This window comes from Sinohyriopsis cumingii, unplaced genomic scaffold (genome assembly GCF_028554795.1).
Source record: "Sinohyriopsis cumingii isolate HCF-2022 unplaced genomic scaffold, ASM2855479v2 utg001110l, whole genome shotgun sequence".
Taxonomy (NCBI): domain Eukaryota; kingdom Metazoa; phylum Mollusca; class Bivalvia; order Unionida; family Unionidae; genus Sinohyriopsis; species Sinohyriopsis cumingii.
In genome coordinates, this window is record NW_028315961.1 from 1,489,352 (window position 1) to 1,503,507 (window position 14,156).

Genomic DNA, 14,156 nt, shown 5'->3' on the forward strand with positions numbered 1-14,156 from the left:
TTTCAGTATCAGTTTCAATGCATTGTACCCTTTAATATTTCACCTACTGCTGCTATACTTCTGTTGATTTGTGTAGTTTGTACTTTTTCATACTGTTGTATTATCATCCCAGATTTCCAGTTACAGATGCCAATGTGTGTGTATGTGTGCTTCTGTGTCTGATGCGGACATGTGAATTTAAATGTGTATGCATTTTGCAAATGTTGCACAAAATTAATGACTTTAATTTCATAACAAAAAGTAAAGTACTTCAAGGGTGGATGCACATTAACAGGCAATTGGTTGAGTAATGGAATAATTAAATGACCTTTTCATTTTGAAAATGAAATGAATCCTACCACTATACAAGTGCAATTCATCTAAGTAGATTGTTTGTTACAGAAACAAGTTTAATCTGCACTTTCATAACCATAACCTTTAATGTTTTGACCCAAAACTAAGTAGCTTCTTAAGTTATGTATATTAGTTTCATAATAATAGTTTTTGTAAGGATCATTTAATTAATGACATTTTTAATGCAATATCCTATGATTGTAGTCTGCACTTTAAAGATGAGTCTTGTATATTGTGTTAAGTTGATTCATTCATAAAGTTCCAAGGTTAAGTCCTACTATAAGTACAAGCAAACATCATGTGAAGTGACAAGGAGATGACTTCTAGTTAAAGGCCCAGCTAACCTAATTTCCTGATTAGGCAGTGTAAATCAGCTTATTTTGTTCACTGATAAAAATACCAAGATTATTCCTTCAAAGCCTCATGTTGTATTTTCTATATGGCATATTAGCATTCTATGTAAGAGAAGTCATACTTAGACGTAGGCTTTCTTAGTAGTATTGGAAGCGTTATATTCAGAGGACTGATTCATTTAATTTAATCATTTATTGGAATTACAGTGATTTAGCGTTCATTTGAAGGCTATTTGGATATATTATAGCTGTAGAGGATTACTGTGAACTCATTTAAAGACATTTTGGGATTATATCATAGTAATTTCTTCTGTACTGTTGACAGATCTGTATATTACTGATTATCATTCAAAATACTTTGGAACTCATTCTATTTACTCAAAACTTTTGGAATTGATAGAACATTTAGGATTTCACTTGCTAAACTGTAAGTTATTTTAATCTCTTTCACTTGGTATTTTAGGGAAATAAATTATATTTTCAATTATATAAAACTTGTCGGTTTTGCTCTTTCTTGTTACTTATTTTAAGACAATAGAGTCATAACACTTCTTGCAGACAAGTAGATTGAGTTTATCTTGTAATCCACAGTATTGTCCATTTCACCTGATGTAAACAAACTCTGTTGATTTTCCTATATATGTGCAAGGACATAAGTGATTTAATTTTGCAACTACCCAGGATAAAATAAAACTTTCTTTTAAAAACAACCATGTATGTGCTTTCTGATTGGTTTCAATATCAAAATTTGTGAAAATTTGTTACCATTTTGACACTTCTTCAAACACAGTGCCACATCTTTCAAAAAGATTTCTAAATCACTTGAGAAGGGAAATAGTCCTGTATTGAAGATTAATGGTGTTTTAATGTCACAAATGCTAATGCATCATAGGCAGCAGCATCCTCAGATTAGCAAACATAATGTTATCCCTGTATTTTGTCTCATTAAATTGTTCTTATTTTTGCTTCTATCATTCTTTACACTTGCTACCTTTCTAACTTTGTCTGTGTGCATAATGGTTGGTAAACTCTCAGAATCACTTATACCACCAACTACATTATACCATTATCAATGTCTGCAGATATTATAACAGGTGTATATTCAACAACTAGATTGTTATTTGTTATGGAAATTTTCAGGACTGCCCATACTTTGTTAATATGAGTATCACTCTATCCAGAAAGTGGACTGAAAATTCAGTAGAGTTAAAGGGTATTTCATTATAAAAACAACAGATTCAGTGTTTTTTTGTTTGGAAACACTGACAACAAATACTTTGTGCATGGTTAACGTGACACATTCTTTTTCCTAGATCATGGTAAGGCAGAATACCTCAGTAGACAGCTTAGACGCTGTTTTTAAAAACTAACAAAAAATATTTTGTTTCCTGTTCTAAACATGATATCACTGTTAAAATGTTAAAATCTGATAGACTGTAAGACAGATTTAGGGCTGAAACTATCTCAGATACTCTAGAACAATAACAAGATTTTCAAGATGGCCACCATTTTGGAATAAGATCAGCTTTATTTTCATTAGGCCCAACTAAATATCACAAAAGAAGTGTTTGGGTCAACATCTTAATATGTCAATCTGACCAATCTTTCAAGAGAAAAAGCTATAATAAGGTTCCTAGAATGCCAATATGGTGACCATATTGGATTTCAAATTGGTACTGTTTTCATACAGGACCAATTAGACAAAATAAGTCTTTTGCTGAAAACCTACACCAGTATGACCATAAATTAAAGAGGAAAAGCTATAACAAGATTTTCATATTGTCCATTGTAGTGATCATACTCGATGTCAGATATACATATAAATTTTAATTTATGACCATCTAGATCTTGTGAAAAGTTTTTTATTGTACACCCCACGTCATGCTGCTGAACAACAGCAACAACATAATTTACAAAGTTGGCCACCATGATGATCATGAAGGATATCAGATCAATATCATTTTAATTTAGAAACAATTATAAACCACAATAAACCTTCTGGTGAGAACCTCAAGTTGATATAACTTTGAGATTACAGCAATACATATTTTCAAGATGGATGAGATGGCAGTCCTGAAAGGTGATAGTGGTAATGATGAATCCAATGTTACCTCTAGATGTAGGCGAATGAGCTCAACTGACACCATCACTGTAGACAATACTTGTTATGAAGTCTTCACCAGTCTCTAACGATCATTGCCAGGCAATGGGTGATAATGATTATTCCTTCAGTAACTGAAGAAAGCTGCTGAAAACAGGTCAGCTATAGTTACTAATGAACTGGCCTTTGATTCGAAAGCCTCCATCAATTTAATCAAGAGGTGAGCAAAAGAACCTGCTGAAATGCCCACTTGCGAAGCTTCAGCATCCAAGGTTGGTGGTTTCAATGGCCAGGCAGGTGAATGGACCTTATAGCTCGAGGCTGATATCAAGGGTCTCAAATGGGACAGAAAACCCTTTATTTTGTCCTTCTGCTTCATGACCTTTGCTCAGCCATTTGCAATTTTGCTAACCGTCTGAGAGTGAGGAAGTAGCAGAAAGTCTAGTCTGGGCCTAGTTTCTCTAAACAAGAGAAGAGTTAATTGAACACTTTGGTTTTGGGCAGATGTCAGGAGGAAGAAGGCAGGAGACTTCATTTACAGCCATTCTGAATGATCAAGCCTCCTCTTCCTCAGCTACATGAGACAATGGTGGCAAGGGACTGGAGAACTTAAGAGTTTCAGTAAATTTCTGAGAATCTGCTAAATTCAACAAAAGCATCATGTTCCTGTTCCAAAGCTCAGTCAGAAAAAGGAGAAATGTAGCCCAAATGATCCCTCTTTGGGGTAGCCGGGAAGTAGGGACTGTGTCTTAATATGGTGGAGTGACAGAATTATCCTCAATGGGTGTCATGTCAAGAGATTAAGAATCGTTCTCATCTCTCTTTGGTCTCTTACAGGGAAGGGGATTAACCTTCACTTCCCTTGATGACCTTTCCTGCACAACTTGTGATGGTCATCACACCACATTACTTGTACATGCTGAAAGTCACATATATAATATATATCGCAGAGATTGTTCTCTTCCTTGAGGAGGTAAGTTCCATATACCAAATGGTTTTCAAAGAAATATGGGAAAGGAAGGACTTTGGTCCAGTTTCTTGGCCTGGAAGTGTATCTAAAAGAAGACCCTTTGTCCCTGTGGTGTGACAATTAGGTAATGTAACGAAAGGGGGTATTCACACCTACCCTAGCACTAGACCTAGATTCTGCATGTCTTGCAGACATATAACCCGTAGCTGGTCTATGTCTGATGATAAGTGGCTGGTCAGTGACTTGTGCCATGCCTCCCTCATTTGCTTGGGGGAGCATACTTGGTCCTTTTAGAAATATCTGTTACTACCTCACAAGTAGCACCAGTATTTCCTTCTATGTGAGATTTAATTGATCAAGAGGGAGAAGAATGTGCTTCCTTCCTCTTCAGATAGTATGTGTGACAGCTTTGAGCAAGGTCCCAAGTGTCATCCAACCATTCATGTACATTTTGTACACAAACGAGTATCCCATGTCTCCTATGCCCTCAATTACCAACTGTTTGAGACATCAGAAAACTTATAGTACTGAAACAAGAAACTTTTGTCTTACAAAATAACTGAGAAATGATTATATAATAACATGGGTTGTGTCAGCCTCTGTTTATTCCGTTTATGACTTATAAATACCAGAACATGATTGCTGTGTTTTAGCAATGTTATTAAATCACTACCAAAACATTTAAAGGGGCCTAGAAATCATTAATAAACAACTGTTATGACCTTGTTGTTGCATAAATAATATCGGGACCCCTTATTATAAATAGGTTGTAATTGGATCATTTTCAAGACCCTTAAGTAGTGAATACTAATTAATACCAAAATGTCCATGCCACTTATGCTAGGAGGGGAAAGGGAGGGTGGCTCATCGGCAAACAGCATGCAAATGAAAATTATGCAATTGATAAATACAGACTAAAAGTAAAGAATTCACTATATAGAACTATTATTAGCATGAAACGATTGCACTTGTAGGCATTATTTCTTTATAGCGTCTCAAAGTGCTAACTCATTGGTCATCTGGAAATGAATGAAGATGCTCTATAGAGAAAGGACTGATGACGTAGATCTGATTGAGTTGATGCACATGCTCTAAGAAATCTCCAGAACAGGGAGTTGGTGCATCTAGCAGAGATGAGGTCTTTCCATGCGGAAAGGTAAAGCATAATAATAGTGACAGGCAAGCTATTACTGACATTCAAACTGAATTTCAGATCAGCACAATTTCCATTTAGGACCAACTAAACATCACATCTTTTAAGTAAAACCCCACAGTGATATGCCCATCCATTCAGCAGGGATGACATCATTTTTTTAATGGTGGCCAAGATGGCCATACTGGCTGTTCAATATTAGGATAACCTACCATTATTGTTGTCAGAGGAGACCATCATGTAGCAACTGCTCATTTTTATTATTTGCCTCTGAAGGGCTAAGAACATTGCCCTCATTTTCAAATTGTTGATATGGAGAACTTATTCTTCCCAGGATAATGAACCCTGAAGAATCCATCTTTTGGCTCCAAACTAGACCTTAGACTGAATGTGTGTGTTAAGTTTCATGGCAAACTCCCACAAGTGTGGAAAGAGTAGTAATAAAAAGCTTGTGTTAACAGACAAATGAACAACAAGCAATCAATAATCAGTCAATTATCCATAACAAATCTCAATGGAAACCATTGGACATCACTATACTCGAAATGGAAGAGACTGCATAGTATAGCAGAATCAATAGAAATCATAATTTATCTTGATTTTGACACATACACACACACATTTGCCTTTCCAATCTTTACTGCATTGTGGAGAATAATTACGAAAGCAAATTAACCAGTTTTATAGCATCCCTGTGGGTATTAAAGCCAGGTCATGCACTTATTCACTGTAAGCATGTTGTCATATCATGTAGGTTAACAAGACAAACTGCCAATGACTTTCACTGATGTATATTTGACAAGTTTGGATTTAAACCTCTCACAGAACATAACCAAATTAACAATAAGTCACAAATACTGAAACTCCTAATAACTAATCTCAAAAGTAGCCTGGACAAAACAGTTTCACCATTTTCTAATCTGTTCAATCCATTTTCTCATTCTTGTATCATCAATATAATTCTTAGCCTGAAGACCAAACATTTGTCATTTGCCCAGATCTGCTTCTACAGAACCTTTGTACCTATAAGACCCCATTTTAAAAATAAAGTCATTATCATTAACACACTCATACTATAATAATAAACTTTTTTTTATCCCTTTTCTTTCTTTCAAGATTTGTGTATAACATTTATATGTCATTTTGCATGCTCGCATTTATTGATATTTCATTTGTTTCCCAATCAATATTAGTTTGATATATATCTTACTGACTTTCTGGAATGCTTTCCAAAATCATCGACCGCTCTGGGGGCCTAGTGGTTAGAGCATCCACCTCAGATGCAGGAGGATGCAGGTTCAAACTCCTGCCAAGTCATAACAAAGACTTATAAAAATGATACTAACAGCTGCCTCACTAGGCACTCAGCATTAAAGGGTAAATGTTAGGACTGGTTGGCCTGGTGTCAGAATAATGTGACTGGGTCAGACAGCATGCTACATATCTTTGGCTTGATGCCAAAGTGCTAGACATCAGGATAAACTGCCACACTGCAGAGATCTTAGAAAACGACTGAAAAATTGTTAAAGCTATGTTTAAAAAATTCAAATCCAAATCATGTATTCCAAAATCATCAATGCAAATTTTTGAAAATTCTCATTTTTCTGTCATGTTCGCTGTATTTGTAAATGAACTTTCCAAATGAAGGAAATAAATGTAGATAGATAGACAGACTGGCAGGCAGACAGTCAGACATAGATAGATAGATAGATAGATAGATACATAGATAGATACATAGATAGATTCACTGACCAGCCTGGTAGTGATGTTAATCATACATAGTTCAAACAAACTTGAGAAGGCAAACAGATGAAAATAAACATGTTTTCTTCACTTACATTGAACTTTTAGATCAACTTCTGCAGATATTCTTGTTCCATTCATTACCAAGTTGGTGGCACTGCAAATATACTTCCCAGTATTAAGGCATCCCATATTAACATTTTTGATTAATTCAAGTGAATCATGAACTGCTGAAATCAAAACATCACCAAAGGAAAGTGTGATGTCTGAGGATGGATTACTGTCCACACGGCAGTACAGTTCTAAAGTGCTATTCTCATGTATCTCAGTAACATTATCTTGGACAACAAATTCCGTAATGTTAGCAATATCTGAAAGATAAATAAAATGATGAAGCAGACTATTTCAGCAATATAGAATTGTGATGTTCATAGTAAATATAACCATCTTAGGAGTACATACATAACACATAGAAAGTATCAAGGATTCCTTATATAACTGCAAAACTAACTACATTCACAAAACTGTATCATATACTGCATTCACCTGCAAGTAGAAAATGGCATTTTATGTGACTCTTTCTCAAGTTGAAGCAGCTGCACAATCATAGTCAGTGCATACAACTTCAAATAATGACCATAATATATAAGTTCAACATAAACAGATCCACAAGACCTGTGTGTGCATGCGATCAGTCACATGGCTGTCATCTGCCTAATAGCAGAGCTAAGCAGTGTGGGACTGCAGGATACTTTAAATTAATATTTTCATACATCCACCTGTAAGTTGAGAAGGGGATTATATGTGACTCTTTCTTGAATCTTGGTAGCTCTGCAAAAATATTAAGTACGACTTCAAATGATGACCATAATTCATACCATGTTTCACATCAACAGATCAATAAGACCCATGTAGCTGGCATCTGCCAACAAGCTGAGCTAAGTAATTTGGGACAGCAGGACAACATGTTATACTGAAATGTTTAAAATCTATTGACTGAAGATTTATATGAATTTTTAGCATCAGCAAGTTTACAGGTCTTATGGGAACATGACTCTGTCATACAATGCAAAAACTACAATGCCAGAAAGGCAAAACCTGTAATAAAAAGTGCAGAAACAAAGTGAGTTATTATGTGCAGCTTCTGTAGATAACCAAAATATTTACAAAGATTCATGGCAGAAATAATTATGCTAACAAATTCGTGTCACTCTGCAATAATAGGTCAAAACACCACGGCAACAAATTACAAATTTAAATAATGTTTTTCTGTACACTTTAATTTGATATAAAAAAGAAACAGAAAAGTTATGCTATGAAACAGAGACTTCCAAGTGATACGTTAATTATAGCTGCATCAGAACTATGTAACAAAGGGCTATTGAAAATAATTTAATCATACTTTATTTTTATTCTGCAATAGTTGCCACTTTTTGGGCATGGATAGTGAGTCATAACAGTTTCCCAAAACTTTTACTTATTTCTAGGTGATGATCATAGTATTTACTGTATATGTTGGGACACCTTATTTGTTGGGACACCATAAATTAATTTTAAAAGTAACTTTTTGTGCACTGTATGTTCTTGGACAGATCATTTTTTGGAGTTGTAAGTTTTGAAACACCTTTAAAATCATTTGAAAATAACACGTTAGAAAATACACTCCAACTAAAATTTTATTTAAAAAAAATATAAAACTGTGTGCTTAAGATAAAACTCTTTAATCCACTGCAGCATTATCTCATGAACACTACCATTCTCTGGCATGCATATAATCCATTCTTTCAATGCATTAATACTTTTTGTAGCTTTCTTATACAATGAAAAATTATCATTAGAGGGAATGTATCACCTGAAGTGGAAACTGAAAGGACTTAAGTCAGACTTTTTTCAAATCTGCACCAGTTCTGCTAATTCACACACTTTTGACCCCCATCTTATCATCATTCCATCCAGGAATGAGATCAAAGTACACTAGGATTTCATCCATGTTAATGATCATATTGTCTGCGAAATCATCTGCTTCTCTTCTGGCCTTCATGAGTTAATCAAATGATTTTATTTGCTCCAATTCTGGGCGACACCAGGTTATCGATGTCTGTGCACGAAGCACTATGTTGTGTCACTTTAAAAATTGTTCGATTATTTCAATTTATTTTCAAAATTCCCATGATTAGCTTCCATATCTCGGCTGTCTTATTACATTCAGCAAAAAACAAAAAAACAATCGACACACTTAAAAGAATCTAAAGTCGGCTTCCAAGATCAGCTTGCTTTGTAATAAAAATAACATTTGTCTTTGATGTCCTGTTGGTAAGTCCAAATAATGAGTTTACTGGTTGCTGTCAGTTGTGTTTATTCATCGCCCAGGCTTCTATGTGCTTGGTATCTGTAGTTATAATTAACATACAGAGGCATTGATTTCTGAGGGTAAATAATATACACAACAATAACTTGCTTTAATGATACTTTTGTAACCTGTGCTAGTGTCAACTGACCAATTTTTCATGAGGCCTTCTACAATGACATTTGTATATATATATATATATATATATATATATATATATATATATGTATAATGCACAAGTTTTACAAGGTGTCTTTAGACAAAAATGATGTTAAAAACTCAATAACTGATATACTGCTCCAATAAAATATGTACAAGGCTTCAAGGATTAATTCATATAAATAGTAGTTGTGAACATGTGTAAAACATTATAAGTGAGTACATGATAACAATGCTGTAAAAAGTAGTAGCACTGAATTAAACAAAATCACACAAACGATTGCTTCTATAGATGTTGACTAAGAAGCTTTTCAAAAGCTTGGCATGTGTCAGTTGACTTTATTTAAGGTGGTGTGAAATTCCATAGTTTGGCTCCTGAAAAAGCAAAACTCTTCTTATAAAACTTTGAATTTGGTTTAGGTAAATATAACTTGATGTTTGAGATGGATCTTAGTTCATACATATGTACATTTTTAACAAATTTAAAATTACATTTAAGATAATCAGGGGCCAAACCATGTAAGTATTTACAGACTAGCAAACCCTTCTGAAATTGAGTTCTCTGTTAAAATGGAAGCCACTTTAGGGTTTCAGAAAAATTTGCTGATGGTGTATCTAAATCAGCATCAAGAATAACTCTAGCTGCTCTTTTTTGAAATTTCAGTAATCTTTCCTGATTTTGTATACCATTATTACCCCAGATAGAACAACAATATTCTAGATGTGACATGATATATGTATTGTAGAATACATATCTTTCTCTGTTCTTGAGGGAGATAAGATTTTATTCTGTTCAAGAGATAAAGCAGTTAATTAACTTTTTTAATGACCTTAACAATTTGTATTTTCCAGTACAAGATCTGGTCTATCATAATGCCAAGTAGCTTTTATTTTCAGACTGTTGTATATCCACTACTTTTATCATTACTTTGAAATAATTTTTCTCAGCTTTTACTCTTGCTCGACTACCTATGATGATGGCTTTTGATTTGGCTGCATGTTAACATTGATGGATTTCTTTAATAAATGAGCTGAAGTTTAGATATAGCCATTGTAGTTTAACTTAGTCAACTTGGGTCCCATTTTGCATTACATAAGTCCTTTGTTTTGAACAGGTTTTGAAAATTCTCTTGAATAACTGATAATGTGCACATTAAATTTCACTTAATATTTTCATAAATCTACTGTATTAATTATGGCAATAGGTATTAGCTTATTCTACACCAAATCTCTTGAATGTTGAGCTGTAACTATAGTCAAAGATATAGTGCCTGCTGTTAAATTGCTTAAAAAAATACTATTAATTATTGAATCTGAATGTTAGAGACATGGAAGATATTCTTGCTCCTTTACTCCTTGAAATTTGGAATGAATACACCACTGATGAGTAAACCTGTTCTTTTGAATATCCAAAGAACAAAGGAACCACAATCTGCCATGTTCAATCTGGCCGCTGGCTGAGCAAATTGTCACATCATAAAATACTTCTTGCATTGTATTGAAAGAGAAAAATAATGTCAAAGATTCATGAAAAGAAACATGATGTAGCCTTTTGGTCAAAGAATATTCCTGGATTTAACTGTTACTACAATTGCACTACTTCCCGATAGAAGGTTTCTACATTCAACAGTTGTCTTCAAGATATTGGTTGATTATTTCCCCCTCATTTGCAATTTTGTTGGATCCAGTTTTCAGTTGGATATCATATTCAAATCTTTGAGCACAACCAAACACTATTTGTTTTTCAATGTTTGTGTCAATGAACAACATGTCATGTGTCACTGAACATAAGCGATACACACTACAGTATACAGAGTTCGTGGACATATTTTATTCTTTAATGCCCATGATGAAAAAAAGAAATAAATGATAACAATACAAGGTTAGTTCTTTCTTTTTATTATCAAATGAGTGTTTTGTTTATCTATTTTATTGCAACGTGCAGTTGGGGTGCCACAAATTCAATACAAATTTATTTTGTTTCTTATGTCTTGGGACATACAACCTAGGTGAACAAAGTTGTACGATAAGTTCTGGGACAAGAAAAAAGTATTTTTTTTTATCGCATCCCAATATATAAGGTAAATATGTACCTGTAGCAAGTTTCACTGCAAGAACTACAGGACAAGCTGCACTAATGATATTGCATCACATATTGCTGCAAGACAATAAAACCAGCAACTCTAACAAAAAAAACTGAGAGTGGCACATTGTATAATTGACTTTCAAGTCTGACTTTACAACTCCAAAAATTAAAAGGCTTCTTCATTACCCAACACACAAGATATCCACAAAATGTTCGTTTCACATGAAGCTCTAATGTTATTGTGCAGATACAAATGCTTTACTTTCATTCAGTGACCTTGACCTATGACCTTATAAAAGATAGTGTTTTCCTTGCCCCACCTGCAAGCCATCATTAATGTGTGGTAACTGTAAGTACTGGAAAACTAAATTTATTGTGCGTCAACAATTTTTCTCCTTTCAATCACAATGAACCAGGCCGATTATTGTGTTCAGTGACCACAACCCCCATATTTTTTCATTGGTGAGATAATTAAAAAAAGTCTGAGATTATTAAGGTGAGTTTGATGTTGCATGAATATAATATTGACATCAAGGAATTTAATAGCAGATGCACTTTTAAGTGTATAGAAATATTGTATTGTTTGCTTTGCGTCATTCATAAGATTTCATCTTATGTAATTTTTTATCAATTGCACACTTGACTAATAGTAAAAAGAAAGCTTTATTGCAAAAATCTTTCTTTTTCTTGATGAGGGGAGTTGTTATGTATAATTAATTTGCATTGTTTGTTAGATAGTTTTTTAATTTTTGTTATTTCACTAAATGCTATTGTAATGTAACACTGTATTTTGGTCTGGACCTTGTCAAATATGGGGTTCATTTTCTAACTGACATAACTTGTTAACTTTTTGTATTCTGTAAACAACTTTTACAGAGCTAGAATATTCTCCCTGTGTATGTGTTTAATTTTATGATCAGTATTACAAGAAGCAAACATATTTATTTGGGTACTGGTCTAGGTATTGGAATTTCCCAATAAATTTTGCAAAGACAACCGGATTATTACACATATTATAATTTTAATTCTATTTCTAATTATAAGTAATATTTATTTTGTAAACATTAAGAACTTTCTAGAAGGTTATTTTCCATTAGGTAATGGCTTTTATTAGAAAATGCTAATTATGACCTGAGGTTAAGTAGAGGACTATATAATCTTGTCACTGAAAAATTATTCATTTGTGCTTTAAGATCTAGCAGAATCAGTTTGTATTATCGTTGTGACCAGTAGTTCATTTGGGCTGTAATTTTAATTATTCAAATTATTTCATCTCTGGAAATACAAAAGTGCTCTAATAACATTCTTGGAAACAGAGAACTGGATACATACAAAAGGATATATTTTAAGATTGAATTATTGTGATCCAGCAGAAGAATGCTGGCATCTCAACACTTTACGAGCCATCACAGACACATCAAAACTTTCAGCATTAATTACATGTATGAAATATTTAATAAAATATCAAGGACCATTATATCCAAAAAAACTTTTTTCTATTTTATCCATCTTATTAATATTTGATGTTGGAGATGAGATACTAATTTTTTGAAACCTTAATTTAACAATATGGATCTCTTTACAACTTTTCCACCATGAGTACATGGTTTCAGGCATGTGTATCACCAATTTTGGATGAACAAAACACTTGAAAACCAAAAAAACAAGCAGCAATTGTGTTAACAGTGACCTTCCTACAGATCATGCTTTTATGCTGTATAGGGCTAAATTTATTCATAGAAGCACATTTTACCCTTCTTCCAAATGAGGACATCCTCAGGTGGAGGTCTGTCCTATGTTCATGCATAATCACAAGAATATCCTCTTTATTTAAACAAATTTAAAATGCACACACACTTCAGTACACAAAAACTGATCTATACAAAACAAAATTTGACTGGAGCTACTTCAAATTCAGCATTGAATGATATCAAAAGACAATTCATGGTACACATAACATTCATTTGAAATATTGTCATTACTTACACAGAACATCAACCTGTATCTGACTTGTGCCTGTGCCATTCTGTTCTTGCCCAGATGTTGGTGTCATGATGTTTATGGCTGTACAATTGTAGGTACCCTTGTTGTTCCTTGACACAGATCTAAAGTATAACATGGAAGGTAAAGAACCCTCCCCACTTGGGGTCCAGAAGATATGTGCAGCAGATGGGTTGCTATTGAACTGACATGTTACATTGAGTGACTGGTTCTCTATCACCCTGTACAGGCTGGCCAACCCATATATGGATGGGGGATCTAGAAAAATGTAAGACATTTGTGTGTGATTATACATACATATATATATATATATATATATATATATATATATATATATATATATATATATATATATATATATATATATATATATATATCACATGATTAGTTTTACTTACAGCACTTTATATGAATAACAAAATGGCCACCATGGTATGACACTCTTAACCAGCTCCTGAAACATTCGGAAATACAGCTGTACAGAAGAAAATATACTAGTTATAAGTGCTACCAGCAACTAATGTAGGCAGTGCATAAAGTGCCAGGGTAACTCAGTATAAAAGCTCAGTCTGTGGATATAAGTACAGATTTGCATACGCCCACAAAATGGACTGATCTATAAATCCAGGGATACAGATTCTGCCACAGTAACTCTATACATAACAACTGGTAAAATTCATGTACAAGGGCCAGGCTACACAGAATGGGTAAATTATTTTATCAACACTTGTCTGCAAATGGTAGACAACACCAGATTGAAATCAATTACCTCTCAGCCAAGGGCTTCAACACCCATCCCTGAAGCCCACAGATCTCCAAATCCAGTCAACAGTAACACAGCTTTACATGAAATAAGCCAGATTGCTATCTGGGGGTGCGTGGCCTGGGCCTGACGTCCCGCTTGCCAAAG

The 14,156-nt window shown here is 33.9% G+C and overlaps 1 protein-coding gene across 4 annotated transcripts in view; it reads right to left on the reverse strand.

The window, feature by feature from the left end:
- Positions 1-14,156, reverse strand: part of LOC149772833 (nephrin-like) — a 311,073-nt gene that overhangs the window by 119,647 nt on the left and 177,270 nt on the right. For all 4 annotated transcript variants that reach the window (XM_089947221.1, XM_089947219.1, XM_089947220.1 and 1 more), the window contains exons 12-13: positions 13,232-13,504; positions 6,749-7,024 (exon numbers count right to left, since the gene is read on the reverse strand). In XM_089947221.1, the coding sequence (XP_089803347.1) occupies positions 6,749-7,024; positions 13,232-13,504 (549 nt within the window). The remainder of the gene's footprint in view (positions 1-6,748; positions 7,025-13,231; positions 13,505-14,156) is intronic.